This window comes from Mercenaria mercenaria, chromosome 7 (assembly GCF_021730395.1).
Source record: "Mercenaria mercenaria strain notata chromosome 7, MADL_Memer_1, whole genome shotgun sequence".
Classification (NCBI taxonomy): Eukaryota; Metazoa; Mollusca; class Bivalvia; order Venerida; family Veneridae; genus Mercenaria; species Mercenaria mercenaria.
In genome coordinates this window covers 33,886,819-33,904,084 of record NC_069367.1, presented here as the reverse complement: position 1 = coordinate 33,904,084, position 17,266 = coordinate 33,886,819, and the positions used below count along the sequence as shown (strand labels likewise).

Here is a 17,266-nt window from a genome sequence, read left to right as displayed (position 1 = left end):
CCATATCAGAATATATAATTGCAGTGATTCGCTCCTTTACAATTTCCTTTGTACTTAGTACCTTAGTATTACACTTGAAAATATGTATAATTAATAACTTGCGCAGTCAAATATCCTGTTTACATGCCTTTAAAGAAAAACAGGTTATGCATAAGTCACATATTAAAATCAAATAACATATTTTAAAATTCCAGACCGCACAGTAAATTATTTCACTCAGTACGCCCCTGTATCATTTTTGGCGGGAACGTTGCTTAGCGGACATTGACGAAACAATCCGATTTAGCTTCCGTATACACTCGGAACGTCGTTATGGAGATCCGTCGCGCTTGATCACGTGATTCAGTTACCTGTACAATAATATACACAGGTGTCTCGTTTATATTGATAGGAAAAAAAAAGGACAGTTGTGAATACAACTTCAGGAAATATGCATAGCCAAGGGAATACAAAGATGTTTCGCTCTTATCAGAGCATTTTACCGTCAACTAATAAACTTTTACAAATGAAATGGGACCAAACATACTACAAAGAACACCGCAGACTGGTAAGTTACCCCACCTACCGTATTGCTACTGTTTAGCTGTTCAAATATTTGCTGTTTATATTATTGAATACTTATGAGTTTATGATTATGTTGTGTTATCAAAGCAGTATTTAAAGTAGCAACGATAATATATGCATATAAATATATTTAAATTTGAGAACTTGTATATAATTTTGATTTAGATCAATTATTTTCAGTGACAAAATTCTCTGTTCAGTAATTTTGTCTGTCACCTCCTAATTAACATGGGATAGGACCAGCTAATTCATAGGTGTTATGTTCAGTCTCTGGCTGAGATATTTATAAAATGTTCCCTGTCACTTTCTGATGGGAAGACTTAATTAGGCCCATAATTAGGCCCATAAACAGTTTATAGAGAAACAGTCTTGTAGCAGAATAGGGTGCAATTTGAGCCACATTTAATCTGTTCAGTAAATATTTCTTTAATCTTATAACAAAGATTGAAGTGTTTAAGATGCCTGTTTGGTTTCTATTTTTATAAATCATTTATTATACTTTGGTCTTATTTAGTTTACATCAATTATATTAAAAGTGCTCACAATTTTATTAGTTACACTCAGTGACAGATTCCTGAATGTCAGACTTTGATTTTGGAAGTTCAGAGAAGGAATTGTAGATACCATTGTCAAATTCTGTGCGAACAATTGTCAGGGATTCAAACCCAACACTCCGATATATGTTTGGTTTAACATTCATTTCCTCAAACAAGTCAATTTTATGGGGAGTAGTTACTCCTAGCAAACCCCTGTAATCCAAACTCCCTGCTCTGCTTCTGTGCAGTCCTTCTAAAATAATTCAGCCTTTTCAGTGGTGGATGTGTCAGATAGGGGGTGCCTGAAGCAGAAAAATGGTCAAAATTAGATCAGAGGAATACCAAACCTAGAAATTGACAGTATTGTCAACTGCAAGACAGACCACATAATTTTTCTTTTATGTAAACATTCCTGTACAGAAACATATGTGTATATTTATGGAAAGTTTCTTTACAATGAACAGGTGAAGGAAGCCCAGCCAATGGTTGACACAAAGGCACCAGCAACATATATGCATCTTCATCTTAAACTCAAGAAATTGCAGGTACAGTTATTTTCACTTTTGTGAACATGTCCAAATAGAATATGGTATGTATATACACGTAGAAATCTTAAGACTAGTATATAGTTACACTGACATGTAAAGAATAATTAAATGCTTTTAGTCTTCTCAAAATTGATATAAAAAATATAGCCAATCATTCTATAATGAAGAGAAGGATCGAGCTGAATTCTGAAAAGGTAAGTGACGAAGAAATGAACAAGGAAACAATCTATTTCCTTTGATAGCGAATATAAATGGCTGGCGGAAAAAAACATACGTATTATAAATGAAATAACTTTTTTCACAACCCTCTGCATTATGGGTGTCATTTGGTATGATAAACTTTGAAATTATATACTGTAAAGTTTTTCATATGATCATATGAAGGTGCATTGATATAAAATTAAATGATATTTAGGTAAATTGGTCCTATTGAATATGTTCATAATGCGTAACTATTCAATCAATTAATAACATTCTATTAATCAAGGCCAAGTTATTTAAAAGAAATTTATTGGTCAATCAATGCCTGCATGAAGATTGTTTTATCAGATTATGTATTGATTGTTGGTCTAGAAAATGATCATCATGTCCTGAAAATCTTTAGATTCTTTGACAAATCAGTTTTGTTCATTAATACCTGGGTAGATGAATAGCAGCTAAATGTTTAAACTATTGGTGATAATTGAAATTTGTTGTTTGATCAATAAATTGCTTTTGACTTTATTGGAAAAACCACAGATCAGGTTAAACTCTTTTAAGTCATAAAAATAAAAAATCCATAGTACTTTAGATACATATCATTATCTAAGATAATTTATAACTTTTTTCTCTCTTGGATTTGTAAATAGTTTGACTGGCACATTCAATTAACAGCCATGAACTCCTAAAAAAACTGGAGAAATTATCGGGCAGTGAAAGATAACAGATCTACAGTTATTTAGATACATATCATTATTTAATGCAAATGGAAACTACAAAAATGAGATAGTGTTTATTACAGTTTTTGACGATGATAGTTTTCTTACATTTGAAATTTGTTTCGTCTGAAGTTTTTAAATCCCTTTCATTGATAGTGAAAACAAAAACTGAGAAATGAGCCGTGCCATGAGAAAACCAACATAGTGGGTTTGCGACCAGCATGGATCCAGACCAGCCTGCGCATCTGCGCAGTCTGGTCAGGATCCATGCTGTTCGCTTTTAAAGCCTATTGGAATTGGAGAAACAGTTAGCGAACAGCATGGATCCTGACCAGACTGCGCGGATGCGCAGGCTGGTCTGGATCCATGCTGGTCGCAAACCCATTATGTTGGTTTTTCTCATGGCACGGCTCAAATTCTTCCTTTGATATTTATTAAACTTACTCTAAGCTACAATTCTACCTATCATTGTTTGCAGTTGTTGATATCATTCATGTACAATATACAGTACGGTAAATGTCATGATAAGTTTTACAGCACAAATACTAAAACAACAACTTTTCTAGATGTAACATAAAAAGTCCATCCATATTATCAAAAAATAAAATAACTTATTAATGCAATCACTGATAAAACATTTCTGAATTTTAATCAGCTTATTTATAAATAAATTACCAACATTAACCCTTACTATGTTGGACATATCATTAATTGGTTCTGCCTTTGCGACCAGTGTAGATCATGATCAGCCTGCACATCTGTGCAGTCTGATCATGGTCTACACTGTTAGCTGAGTATTCAGTCAGTAAATTTTCAGTGAACACCCCTTCGAATGGTAAATGGTACTGCCCAAATTGAATGATGGACCAGTCCATTTTAGAAATTTAGCAGGCTAAAGGTTAAGTCATACTATTTTCTGCTGACTGGATAAATTCTTGTCTTACTTTATTGATGAATTAAGTATCTCAGCTGACATATCAATGTAAGCTTAATGCCAAGAATGTTTCCTAGGTGACATTTAAGTGTTACATTTAATTACTTAAGGTATTCAAAAGGTACAATATCTTGTGCTGGATTTAATAGAGACTTTAAAGCCCTTTTCAGGAAAATTTATGACTTCGATACTTTCTAAATGATTCTCAATTTTCAAATAAAGGCTTGATTTAAATCAATAAAACAAACATAAAACTTATTATATTGATTATTGGGGGTGATTTGAAGTACTAGAAAGTGTCTGGGTATTCAGATTTATCACCAAAGTGGAAAACTTTCATGATTCCATTATTTGTTGTTTGCACAATACATATCAGTTAATTCATTCATGCAGAAAGTTTATATGGGAAGCAATTATATATAGAAAGAAGGTTGATATATCTGGTCAAGTGCAGAGAACTATATAAAAAATGGCCTACTATTAAATTTATTTTTTGAGCCCACATGATATTTTTTTCACAGATAGTTTAGTTAATAAATTTCTTTCTGTATATTTATAAAAATCTAAATTAATTCCCATGGATGAGGGAATTGGGGAGGGACTGTTGACCATTTAAAGAAAGTTCAAGTGGAATTATGTGCATTTTTCTTGTAAAAATCCAGCTGAAATAGATGTGTGTGTAAAAAGGGTGGACAAAATTATAGTTTTTTACCCAATATACCAAACTCTTCCTGTTACCAAATCAGAATAATAATTTTCCAAATATGACTTTTCTTATTTTGACTGGGGCAATCATTTTAAGAAAAGTCAAACTGCATGCAAGAGTTGCTTCCCTTCAACTTCTTAAGGGAAATCACTGCCTAGAAGATTTAAGAAAAGAACTATTATTTTATTAGTCCAATTTCTTTATTTCTTTAGCATCAACTTCAAATACTTATGCGGCATTATCGTTAATTTAACACAATTTAAATGCACAGCAACAGAAAAAAGCTTTTATAAAACATTCAGCAAAAACACACTATGTGCAGTAAGATGGGCTATGGTAATGCCACTCTCAGAAATATCTATAATAACTTTAAATAACAACTAAATCTTTAACATCAACATAGTTATTATTTGGATTTGTAAGAACTAACTTTATAAAAGTTTGTTTTTGGAATCACTTGATTAAGTACACAGTCTCCTTATTCGAGTTTCTTTTACATCATAACGAAAGCCATTTAAAGAATTACACTTGTATAAAGTTGATGATTTTGATCGCCATTAAATGACATTTGGTAGGACAGTATTGATCAGAACAGTTTAAATATGTATTACAGCCATTACTTAAATTAAAAACCTTTTACCCTGCAGGAGGTGTCGTGTTTGTGGACTGTTCAAATAGATGACATTTTTACCAATACCTTCCTATCAAGCTATTCAATTATCCTCTATAATGGCATAATTTTGAAAGCCGTTTCGGGCCATTCAAGTGTTTGCATGCTATTTGTTATTGATATTTAAACGTCAGCATGTGATAAGAAAGAACATACCTATATCAATAAGAATATACTGTACTGATCAATTTTTGTTTTGTTTTTATTGGGTCATCATAGTACATGTACAGACATATATTGATTAAAAGATTTTTTAATTAAAACTTTGTAAAATCTAAAAGTAAATCATTTAAATTTCTTCTTCATAGTAACATACACTTTATAAAAGGCAGATTTGATACAGTAAGGATTTTTTTTATACAAACAAAAACTTCAATTTATTAAACAGATTATTATTTTTTTAAAGTCTGATATGCAGCAACTATCAAAAATACTGCTTAATCCCCACTATCCGAATTAACAACTTATTATTCAATTCGTTATCATTTTGGGTATATGTGTAGGTAGCAATGGCCAGATGAGGAGTGGGGTAAAACTAATGTCCTTTTTAAAATCTGTCATGCATTTTATTCTGTAGAAATACAACATACATTCACCAGTTTAAAGTTTCCTAAAGCATCCCTATAAAATACTGAAAAAAGAACATAAAGGAGTAAAATCCTTGAAAATTGTGTTCATTTGTAGTAAAATCCTTGAAAAATGTGCATTTGTAGTAAAATCCTTGAAAATCATTGTTTGTAGTAAAATCCTTGAAAATTGTATTCATTTGTAGTGAAATCCTTGAAAATCATATTTGTTTGTAGTAAAATCCTTGAAAATTGTATTCATTTGTAGTAAAATCCTTGAAAATTGTGTTCATTTGTAGTAAAATCCTTGGAAAAAGTGCATTTGTAGTGAAATCCTTGAAAATCATATTTGTTTGTAGTAAAATCCTTTAAAGTTGAATTTTATAAAATCTGTTATGGATTGTACTTTGTAGTTATCTTTTATGATTTAATAAAATATGTACTAATTAAGGTCAGTAAAAGCATCATGGAGACTTTTAAAAGGCTGATAAATTAGATTTTTACAGTGGCTTTTACAAGCCTTTCCCTCACTCTTACATTATTTGCAATATCTAATCAAACTTCTTTTGTGCAAAAAGGATATTGTCACATTTTTACCTGTCATCTAATTTAGTGGGCAAGTTTCTTGGTTTTGGTCAAAATGACTGTTTTGTAGGGATATGAATTTGTGGATTTCAACCTTTGAGGATGATTTAAAAATGAATGAGAATTTGTTTGGGATTTAATTTTGTGGATTGACAAAACCAAGAAATCAACAAAAATAAGTTCCCCACGAATATTTTGCAGTACCATTGAGTAGCTATAAGAATTATTGTACAAAACTGACGAAATGTCATGCGGTACTGTCGGTCTTTCGACAAGTTTGATCCATCACCCTTTCTTATAACAGACTGAAATGTAAAACTATACAAATGTAACATTTTGGAACTGGACTTATGTTTAATAAAGTATATATGTTAATTGAAATTAAAAATGTTGTTGCAGAAATGTTTATGTCGTATGCTTTATTTTACAGCTAGAGGAAGAAAGATTAGCTACTATAGAACGTGACAACCGTATATTGCTGGAAAAAATGTCTTATATAATGAGAACTAGGGGACGTGTAGATAATAGAAATAATTATGAATATAAGAGGTGAGTCTGTGTCATTCATTTACTGAGCATTCAAATATGGCCTGATTATTTTGTCAGTTAGACAAAGAAGGAAGTCAAGCATTGTATATTCTGAGATAAACAATGGTTGACACATGGACTGGTTAGAGAGTAACATCAGTTACGATGTCAACAGCCGCATGTTTGTCCAGTTCATTACTACTGCAAAGAATGAAGTTCAGCCTAATAGTTATCATCAGGTTTAACGAGCATGTTAGAATGAAAATAAACAATGCCTTTTTGTGACTAATTGTCTGATTTTTAATGGCTCATCATTCTTACTCAGGCTGATTATCTGGTGGTTCAATTCCTATGTATCTGAACTCTGAACCATGGTAAATCAGGTAATAAACAACATGATAGCCTTGATAATTGACCATATAACAGCATCAGAGAGGCATAAGCATAACATTGTACCAAAAGAGAACAATTCTGTTATTTGAAAAGACTTAAGGGATAATAAAATCAATATTTGTCTTGATGCCCTGAAACTGTTTATTTTGTCCACCGGTTCAGGGCAGCGACAGTGACATACTGTAATCAATGACAATACCTGTTATTGTAAGCTTTGATAATTGTTTAGATATTACTGTAATGGAGATCACAAATATTTGGAAACTGTATCAATATTTAATGCAGTAACTTTTATGAGACTTTTGAATGTATATAGGACTCATCCGTTATGTAAATTCATTGGAATAAGGCCACCTCATAATTGTGTAAAAAGAATAGAGTCATATATTGCCATGTACATTTGAATTATTGATACATTATCATTTTGAGAAATATCCATGAATTCTGAGACAGAAATATGCCTAAGTTATACAGTAGACTTTGGGAGTGCAGTGTTACTGCATGAAGGTGTAGTGCAAATTCCTTGATGCAGGTTTTAGCTTCTTTAAATATTATTTTATATCTATATTGCATTCTGATCTACATTTATAAAGTTAGTGTCTAGATTTGTTCTATATCAGTAATAATGAACTTTTTTTATGAACTGATGTTTTGGAGTAAGATTGAAATATCTTTCACCGTGTGAACATCATGCAGATGCATGTTTTCATGAGTTGCATAGAATATCAAAATTCTTGGGGTTCACGAGTGACAGATATTTTAATCTCCTCTTTCTATATCATTTCTGTATAAAGTGGTATTTTCTGAATTATACAAAGTCTACCCCATAACATTTGGTGTATATGACAATTTCACGCTCCAAATCATAACACCATACACAATGTAAATAATGAGAAAAAAAATTGATAGTTTTAGATTTTGTTAACATTTTCATAGTTTTAGATTCTGTTAACATTTTGATATGGTGGAATGCATATCTTTATGTTTTTGTAGTAATTACTGTAATTTATATGCTTCTATGGGTCTTTTTAGATGTATATTTTGGAAAGTATTATAGATTATTTATAATTCATGTTATTTCATGTTGAAATGTTACTATATATTGTTCAGTAACAGTGAAAATTCTACAGTGAAAATCCCAGTGAATAGTGACAAATTTAAACATGATCCACCATTATTTTCATTTAACTACAGAAAAACATGAAATAAAATGACATTATTTTAATTTAACTAGTAGTAGACAGAAAAACGTGAAATAAAATGGCATTATTTTATTTTAACCAGTAGTAGACAGAAAAACATGAAATAAAATGGCATCATATGTCAGATGTGAAATTTACAAGTCTGACTGGAAAAATATAAATATTTAAATTTGCTATAGTCAGCTTAACAAAGTTAAAAAAATTGTAGGTATTAAAAAATACATAATGTGCTTCTTTATCATTTTATATAATTTTGTTTACAGTCTCAACAGAGAAAAACGGCAACGTGAGCTGTTACGAGTAACAAAGGAGAACCAGGCAATATTGAAGCGCATAATGATGAGAAAGCCGGAATACAGCGCACACAAATGGCAGCGTGAATGGGAGGAAAATCAGACATTTATGGATAATATCTCACACTTCCCAAAGGACTGGTGGATAGAGGAGAAACAAGTAAGTATCTGGGGTACATGTATATACAGTGAAACTTTGTTCACTTGAACTCAGATAATTCATACAGCACCCTTTGCTCGGGTTCATTGTCACGTCCCGGCAAAATATGTATAAAATGTTTATTTTTCGATGGCTCAAACTACCAATAACTCGGAACAAATTTTGCCATTCGAGTTCGTGAGAACGAAGCTTGGCTGTACGTTGATATAGTAGTAAGAGAGTTTACATACCAAGGTAAATTTTATCTATGTGCATATGTATGTGTCTGACTCATATACATTGAAACATATGCTGTTAAATCAGATATTTTCATGAGGCTAAAAGTTTGCTACTATACATCTACACCCAAATGTGAAATGGTTAGTGTGGTAGGGAATTATGGGGATCCGGACAAAATCCCCTGCGGACAAAACCCCCTTCACTCATTTTTGCATAGACGGACAAAACCCACCATCTTTTTTACAAAGAGGACAAAACCCCCTTCGCTGAATTTTACAAGGCGGACAAAACCCCCTTTGTGTTTTTTACAAGGAGGACAAATCCCCCTTTGCGTTTTTTTGTCCCCCTTGTGAAAAAAACGAAGGGGATTTTGTCCTCATTGTTAAAAACATGAAGGGGTTTTTGTCCGCCTTGTAAAATTCAGTGAAGGGGATTTTGTCCTCTTTGTAAAATCGATGAAGGGGGTTTTGTCCACCTATGCAAAAATGAGCGAAGGGGGTTTTGTCCGCAGGGGATTTTGTCCTACACTCAGAATTATGATATGTTAATCCCTGCATTCATGGGAACCAGGGAACTTCTTTCAAGGAAAAAATAGGTAGTCCTTGTATAATTAACCTTTAGCCTGCTAAATTTCTGAAATGGACTGATCCATCATTGAATTTGGGCAGTACCATTTTTTATTCAAAGGGGTGTTCAATGAAAATGTTCTGACTGAATAGCGAACAGTGCAGACCATCGCAAAGGCAGAATCACTTGCCGGCAGCAGGCTAAAGGTTAAAAGGATGGTTTGGGTGAATTTTTTAGATATCATTTTTTTATCAGAGTTTTACCGAAATTGTAAGGTCTAGGTTTATATATAATGGTAACTTTTTGTTAAAGCTTGTAGATCGGTTGATTATTTTATTTTTAATCTGCTAAATTCTATAGAACACAACTATGAGCAGAACGTCTTTGAACCGATCAAAGACCTTCGCAAATGGTGATCGCCAGAGGACTATGTCAGTTGAAAACTCACCATACGGAAAGGTAGCGTTCAGTGTCCTTGACACACATTGTGAAAACACTCTTGCACAACTAATTGACAGCAAGAGAAAACTGTGTGTTGTGATAAACATATTTGTCTTCTTATTTGAAAAAAGTGTTTGTATTCACATTGATTTACACATTTCACCACATCTATAATGTCACATGTATTGTTACACTTTAATGTTTCACAAAAATGAAATTTGAAAAAGTCTGAGCTAATTTAATTTTGTTGACATAAAATTGCATAGTTTCAGGTCCAGATAGCACTTTTTTTTTCTTAGGGGACATGAATTTTGGAAGATTATTGGATCAAAGTAGCTGACCTTTTCCTGGTTTCTTCTTTTTCTAATTTGCTTTAGATAGAATTTACCTTTTTAAACAGAGGCAGTTAAAAAATCCTTTAAAAAACTGTTTCCCTGAATTATCTAATAATTAAATTAAAGTACCCACAAAGGACAATCAAAGTATTTAAAATTACGCACAGAATAGTATGCTGGTTTGTAAAATTAGAGTACTGTAAGTCTTTTTACATATACTATCTTTTTACTAATAAACCAGTCCACTTGAGTTTTTCCAACAGCTGGTGGTTAAAAGGTGCACACAGTTGTTTTTCTTTTGCATTCGCATTCAAACGTTAAGGTCATTTATTGGCATCTCTTGCTTAATTTATATCAGATTTCAATATTGTAGTAAGGACATTACCTCTGTTGAGGTGAAATTGTCAGCGGTTAGATTCATACATGTTAAGAAAGCACGGTTAACGGGTTTGCATTGCAGCATTTTTCAATTGTTTTATAGAACAGTGATGAATACTCTTCATGTGGGTATCATGGTTAAACAGTTTGTATTGCAGCACTCTTTCAAGTGTTTGGTGTGGCATGATTTTTTTCTAAGTTTTAAAAAAAAATTCAGTAAGATATTTTTACATATCGAAAAGTCATTTATATTTTACTCAGGTATTATCATTTTTATTGTAAAATACCAATTTCAGTGCTGCATAATGTTTGAGAATAAGTTATAATTACCTATGTATAATTACTTTTAATTGACTTAATTTAGAAAGACTTTTTAGAGTATAAAGGACATTTTACCATTTGTCAATTCTCATTCTTAACATTAATTATGTGAACTGCTGCAATTTTTAGCAACTTCCCGGTTTCTCAAGGGGAGGAACTCTGTATGATAGTGGACTAACAAGATCTCAGGTACTCTCCCTTTAAATCAAAAATTTAAATAGTATACCGTACATTATTTGGAAAAAAAGCAGTTTCTGACTGTCTTGAAATATATTAATACAGATTTAAAAGATGCTAGTCTTTAAAATGCATATTTGTAAACATTTAATTCAAGTATCAGGTGTTAAAGTAAAATTAAAGCTAATAATTATGCAATTGTAAGTGGTGCTATATGTTCTATAGAGCCTTAGTAGTAAGTTGGACTCAAATTTTAGAGATACTAAGTCTTTGAAATGATTTAGCTATTTTAAAAGAATTGCATGACTGTTGATTTTGAAAATTTGCATGATTATTGTTTTAAGAAATCTGGGAGTTCAAAGAAATCTAAAAGCGAGAAATCTCAGACCAAGGAAAAAGCAGAGAGTAACGAAGAAGGGGAAGAAACTGCATAACTTATATATCAGTTCATTATTTCATTGTGAAAGGTTTGAACATGCACCGTTTTCAGTCTTTAAAAGCCTCACCATAAGGAAAAGGGTGCACAGTGTAGCACTAAATCTCAGGCCAGAGAGAGAAGAGAGAGCATTTGCATACCTCCATGTTAGCACAGTAGACGCAAGCCTGCCAATGGTCTTTTCAAAACAATTTTTTTGTGTTTTACGTATGCTGGAAAACACTCCTATGTGCATTCTAGATAAAAAAAAATTGCATCCGACCCCACTAACATTTTAGTGTGACCTGTAAATATAAATTTTGGTAAAGCTACCCTCTGGAGAGTTAGGGAAGTAGCTTATTGGGACCTGTATATCAGTTCACTACTTAATTGTAAAAAATGTTTCAAACATGCACTTTTTTCAGTTTTAAAAACATCACTATGTGTTGAAGGTTGCACAAAAATTCCAGTACATGTGTATACTTTGAAAAAATATATAGAGCTGTTACGCATCATTTGAACTGAACTTCTGTTTTCAATATCATTTTATAAAGGCCTAAAATGAAAACTTGCATTCAAGGTGATACAAACTGACACTCAAAGTTTGGGTTTAAGAAAACTAAATATCTTCATTATGAAAGAAGTGTTTCTGAATTAGAAAAACAGAAACCGTTTTTCTGTTGACTCAACATAAACATTCTATAGGGTCTTTTTGAGTGATTATTTTGTCCGTGTTTCAATTTCATATACATGTTGCATATCAGTGATTGATGCACGTCACATACAAAAGGTGGGAAAAATTGCTATCATATTTCGATATATCATAATTATATAAAAGCCATTTCAGAATCTTTTTTCTTTTTCCAATTTTATTTCATCAGTCTCAGTTTGTACACACAAAAACATGAGTAAATTATAATCATATGAATATAATATTAATTTTTCCTTGTTCACAGCTGTGTTTCTTTTACAAAATACAGTTTCTAATACATTTTGTTTAGCCTGTGTTCAGACCCCATGTTTTGTTCAAGGGAGATAACTTCAGAGCCTACCAGTATTCAAATTTATTATAATTATGCCCCTTTTCTTCTCCAAAAACATTTGTTTATTTATTTATTTGGGTTTTATGGCGCACCAACACAGTATAGGTTATATGGCGCCAAACAGGACTACAAATTTTGGTTTCACATCTCATTTACATCGAAATAAAAACATGAGGTATGGAATCAAAATTTGCATACCTGCTGGAATCACAGAGTTACAGCAAAACCAAGTGCTAAGACCCTATAGGAGAGATCGTGTTTGTATACAAATCCTTTGTATTTTCTATTCTTAGCACTGATAAGACAGAGATCGGGTGGGCAGATGCCGAGCGTCCATGTTTTTTGTAAATAGTGATGTTTTTCTAACGGCTTAAACTTCCTTAAAACTCAAATTATATCAATAATTATTTGATCAATAGAAAGGTTATAAAACAAGCAATTTATTAATAACTTTTAATTATTATTTCGAAGTAAAATGGATTAATTATGAACGCTTAACTTACAGTGTTTTTCTAAAAGTTTTGAACATCGCTACGCCGCTATTAAAATCATATGTCATTTAAAATGGTAATTCATTTTAAAAAGATAATTGCATAAGAAAATATGAAAATCGTAAGCATTTCAAAACTTTTTGAATTTTCAAAATCCTTAAATAAACGAAAAAGTTATTAAAAATTAAAAATTCAGATCCCATACACAAACAATGTAAAAACAATTGTTTTGCCAACCACCAGATAAACAGGTGTTAATGCGTGACGTCACGGCGATCAGTCCTATTAGTCGCCTCTTACGATCATGCAAGGGTAAGGCAGTGGTTCCAATTCTTTTCATACATAGATCATCCCAGAACCACATGGGGCAAAACATAGATAATCAGAGAGAAATGATTAAAAAAAAAAGTAGAAAAAATTATCTAGTTGGTAACCAGACTACATTTTGATAAGAATTTAGTTTTTACCCAAAAAATGTGAAAGTCTTCAGTATCTTTAAAAGACACACATTTATTTGCAGTATTTTCCAGGTTATGGTTCCCAGTATATTTGTAGTGATAGCATATGATTGCACTGCCAGGGAAACCAGTAATAGAGCATTTTTACAATTTTATTTTGCCCAGGGAAAGTGTTCAGATTAAAAAAACAACACTAAAAAGCTGTTTTTTTATGCATGTAAACATGTATAATGATTTTTTTTCCAGGATGAGGGAAAAGGCAGTCCTGTACAAAAAGAAGAACAGAAACAAGCAGACGATAGACAACAAGAAGAGGAACCACAATCCCAAATTAAAGATCGTCAGGACGATGACCAGCAACAAGTAGAAAATGCCTGAAAAAACATGATAATAAACATTCTAGAACCAGTCTACTTCATTCTGTTGCGTCTGCTGTTGGTAAAATTACCGTAATTGTCAAATTAATTTTTACCTCATACTAAATGTAAAATAGAGGTGACCTTCCATGCAGATGAGTAGTTTGAACAAATAATTGTATATAAATATAAAACATAAATTATTCAAAATATTTGGCATCAGTTTTGGACGTTTCAAATCACTGCCTGACCTATACACATGCAAAGTTCCATGCTTTCAATTCGGGTTTTCATTCATGGCATTAGATCAATAACAGACATCCCTAAATTATGCTGTCTCAGCATTTTTTACTGTTCAGTGTTGTGATCATTTCTGATCTTTTTGGTCTGAAAATTGAATTCTGCTTAAGCTAGTGCTAGAGTGTTTAAGCATGTTGCAAAGAACAGACTTGGTAAAAAAAAGTATGTTTTTTTATCTTGGCTGCATTTTGTGCCATCAAAGGGCCTTCTTTATGAGTACGGTAATAGTGGTAAATTGGGCAACATTGGCACATTTTGGTCAACTTTTAAAATGTTTACGAGAAGTTGTTCTATAATTAAAACTTTTGGTATAATTCGATAATGCATGGAATTCACTGATTTCTGTTACTGGTCTTATACATGATTAACTCTTCATAAGGGCGTGGTTCACATTAATATAATATATTGAATTGAATGAATCCATGAAATGTAGGTTTAATAGGATAATAAAGGTGCTAATTCAATTGACTCAAAATAAGACAAAAACTGACCTGTTTTGAAATTATAATTCTATTATATAATTCATTGGATTTGAATAACAAATCTTATGTCAGGCAGAAAAGTTTAGGATGTGCTTTTTCATTACATCACATATAAAAAATTAATGAAATATGAAACTTGCTATATTACAATGTATATGAATCTCTACCAATTGCCAACCATTAGTTTTGGTATGAACAGAATCAAACCAATTCTGCTGGTTGCTCTCTATTCTTCCATAGAAATTTGGTTTTCTTATAGATCTGACCAAGAAGTTTTACTGTACTGAAAATTTACATTATATTTTTTTTTATATAAAATCAGTTCTCCAACATACCGTATTTGACTTAAAGCAATATTTAGGTGTAAATAGATCATTAATACTGAAATTGTAAGCTCGAGACATGTTAGCGAATCCCTTTTGATCTGATTATTAATGAACACGATCAAAGACATATTGATTTAGGTAGTTCTGCATGTTTGATAAGCTTGAAGTAATGGCATTACTAAACTTCTTTGATCCAGGTATTTAATATAGAATGATTCCTCGATTCAGTATACAGAAATGAAAATTGTTTCATGATTTAATGGCAACCCATGAGTAAATTTATTTAAACAGCAATGTTACTATCTTTCTAAAGAAAAAATATGATATCAAAATGTTTGACATGTTAAATAATTCTAAATGATGCCTTAAAATCAGTGTCTAATGTGCAAATCCCTTTAATCATGGGCAGATTTCTAAAAAAAAAGAAGCACACAGACCTATACATTTTATTTCACCTTATTATAGAACATAATGTTTATTTACAACTGTTAGGAGTTTCATTAAAATCTACATTGAAGTTTTAAGTGTATTCTAAAGTTTTGAAAACTCAGGATTGAATCAAATTCTACATTGATCTGAATGTGCAGAACTACCTTAAAGGTGAACATTACCAGTACCCTAGAAATAATTAAAGTAGCGGGTTGCTTGTACTTCATTGTAAATAATTTGAACATAAAGGTAACATAATGTTCTCAAACTGTTTACTAGAACATCTAGGTACTCTTTAAAATTTGGTGTTGTGTTATTTTTCAAACCTCACAGCCAAACATTTATATATACATATATGTCAAAATAATGGACGAATGCTTTCATACTTTGTTATTATCATTGTTACTGCATATAGATGTTATATCATTAAGGTGAAAATATATTATGTGTTTTTAATATTTCTTACATATGTCTAAATATATCAGTATTTCATTTTCTGTATTATTTTGATAGATCTGTTTATTTGTGATAGTGTATGTTTTACTTATTTGTTATGAGATTTACATGTTAAAGAGAAAATTTATCATTTTTTATTGAAGCCAATCATTCCTGTGGTACAAAATGGTCAATTGTGATAAATTCTGAAATGATACAGCTATTTTTGGTAGCATGCATACATGTTTACCTTAATCTGTATTAGGAGAGCTTAAGTTTATTTTTCTTTAATTTGCTGACTTTTCTTGCTCAATTACTATTAGCCAGTCCAATAGATGTAGTAACTTTTGTGATACAAGTCTTTTTTCAGCCTTTACCATCCCTTTGTCATCAATGACAGAAAAAAACATTTATCTTTAAGCCTGGCCTCATTGCTAATGAATAATGCTATTTTGCTTTAACAAGTTTAGAGAATTCCTTGTAGTAGAACATTGTTATTTAACTTACAGAGAGAGATCTGATGCACCCGTGAATGATCTGACCGGTATCTACATACTGTTTATTATAGAGCCTTTTATACAAACCAAAGAATCACTACACTGTTTCCAGTATTATTGTTACACACCTGTATTATTTTGTTTTTCACAGGAATAAATCTGACCAGATCATGTAATTGGCAGTGTATATACCTAAAAGGTTCTGTTATTGAAATTATATAATTTTATTCAAGCTTTTTTCAAGGTTTCAGCATTTCTGATTGTAAGCGGACATCACATTCTGGCCTGGTATATCTATACAGGATTAATAAATCCATACTTGTGTGATTATAATGGTCTGATATGGATTTTATAGTTTATTTAGTAATGTCTTTGCAATATAATTAAATCAGGAAATATTGTTGTACAAGGTAATCTGTAAGATATAAGATTTACATGGATCTTTTAATGGTATTTATATGGATTTTTAATGGTATTACTAGGTAAATGCTATGTATGTTGTCTCTCCTGATACGGACTTTGCAGAATAGCATGTTTTCAGATATCAAGAAAACACAATGTATCTAAATGAATTATGGTCAGATTTATTTCTGTGAAGTTTTTGAAATTGTAGAGTTATTATATTAAAGAGATATATATTTCCGTTTGTACATAATTATATTTATGTCCTATGAATTTAATTCTAAGTACTTTGCTTCAAAACCTTTCTAAAATACTAAATATGATCTGACAAAGAAGTAGTAACATATTAAATGAAGTTTTTCTATGTTTTATTTTAGTTTAATACCACTTTAGTTGCGTGCACATTTAAGACTGAAAGCATTTATTTTCAGAACTTAGAGCATATTGCTTATTTGTGTGTACCAAGTCACTAACAGTATAAGAATACATGTCAGTAATGTAAATATTGTTTCTTCTCTGTCATATAGCTAGATATTAGATATTGAAAAGTACATTGTAGATAGGAAAAGTAGATCTGAATTTAATCAAGCCT

The 17,266-nt window shown here is 31.4% G+C and overlaps 1 protein-coding gene across 2 annotated transcripts; it reads left to right on the top strand.

Annotated features, from left to right (window-relative positions):
• The first annotated feature begins 326 nt into the window (after positions 1 to 326).
• LOC123554459 (sperm axonemal maintenance protein CFAP97D1-like) lies at positions 327 to 14,894 on the top strand. Of its 2 annotated transcripts, XM_045344631.2 has the most exons (8): positions 327 to 547; positions 1,565 to 1,645; positions 6,457 to 6,575; positions 8,413 to 8,602; positions 9,749 to 9,847; positions 10,993 to 11,052; positions 11,385 to 11,507; positions 13,694 to 13,832. In XM_045344631.2, exons 1-7 carry the CDS (start codon positions 431 to 433, stop codon positions 11,472 to 11,474), a joined length of 756 nt encoding a protein of 251 aa, XP_045200566.2. In that variant the 5' UTR covers positions 327 to 430; the 3' UTR covers positions 11,475 to 11,507; positions 13,694 to 13,832. The 2 variants fall into 2 exon arrangements, with proteins under 2 accessions (XP_045200566.2, XP_045200568.2); XM_045344633.2 differs by lacking the exons at positions 9,749 to 9,847; positions 10,993 to 11,052; positions 11,385 to 11,507 and having other exon boundaries at positions 329 to 547; positions 13,694 to 14,894.
• The last annotated feature ends 2,372 nt before the right edge of the window (positions 14,895 to 17,266 follow it).

Bases quoted from the DNA above. Each gene is read 5' to 3' on its own strand.
- LOC123554459 (XM_045344631.2), top strand. From the start codon at position 431: ATGCATAGCCAAGGGAATACAAAGATGTTTCGCTCTTATCAGAGCATT. The intron at 1,646-6,456 runs GTACAGTTATTT...TTTATTTTACAG, and splicing joins TTAAACTCAAGAAATTGCAG to CTAGAGGAAGAAAGATTAGC. The intron at 9,848-10,992 runs GTAGCGTTCAGT...TGCAATTTTTAG, and splicing joins AAAACTCACCATACGGAAAG to CAACTTCCCGGTTTCTCAAG.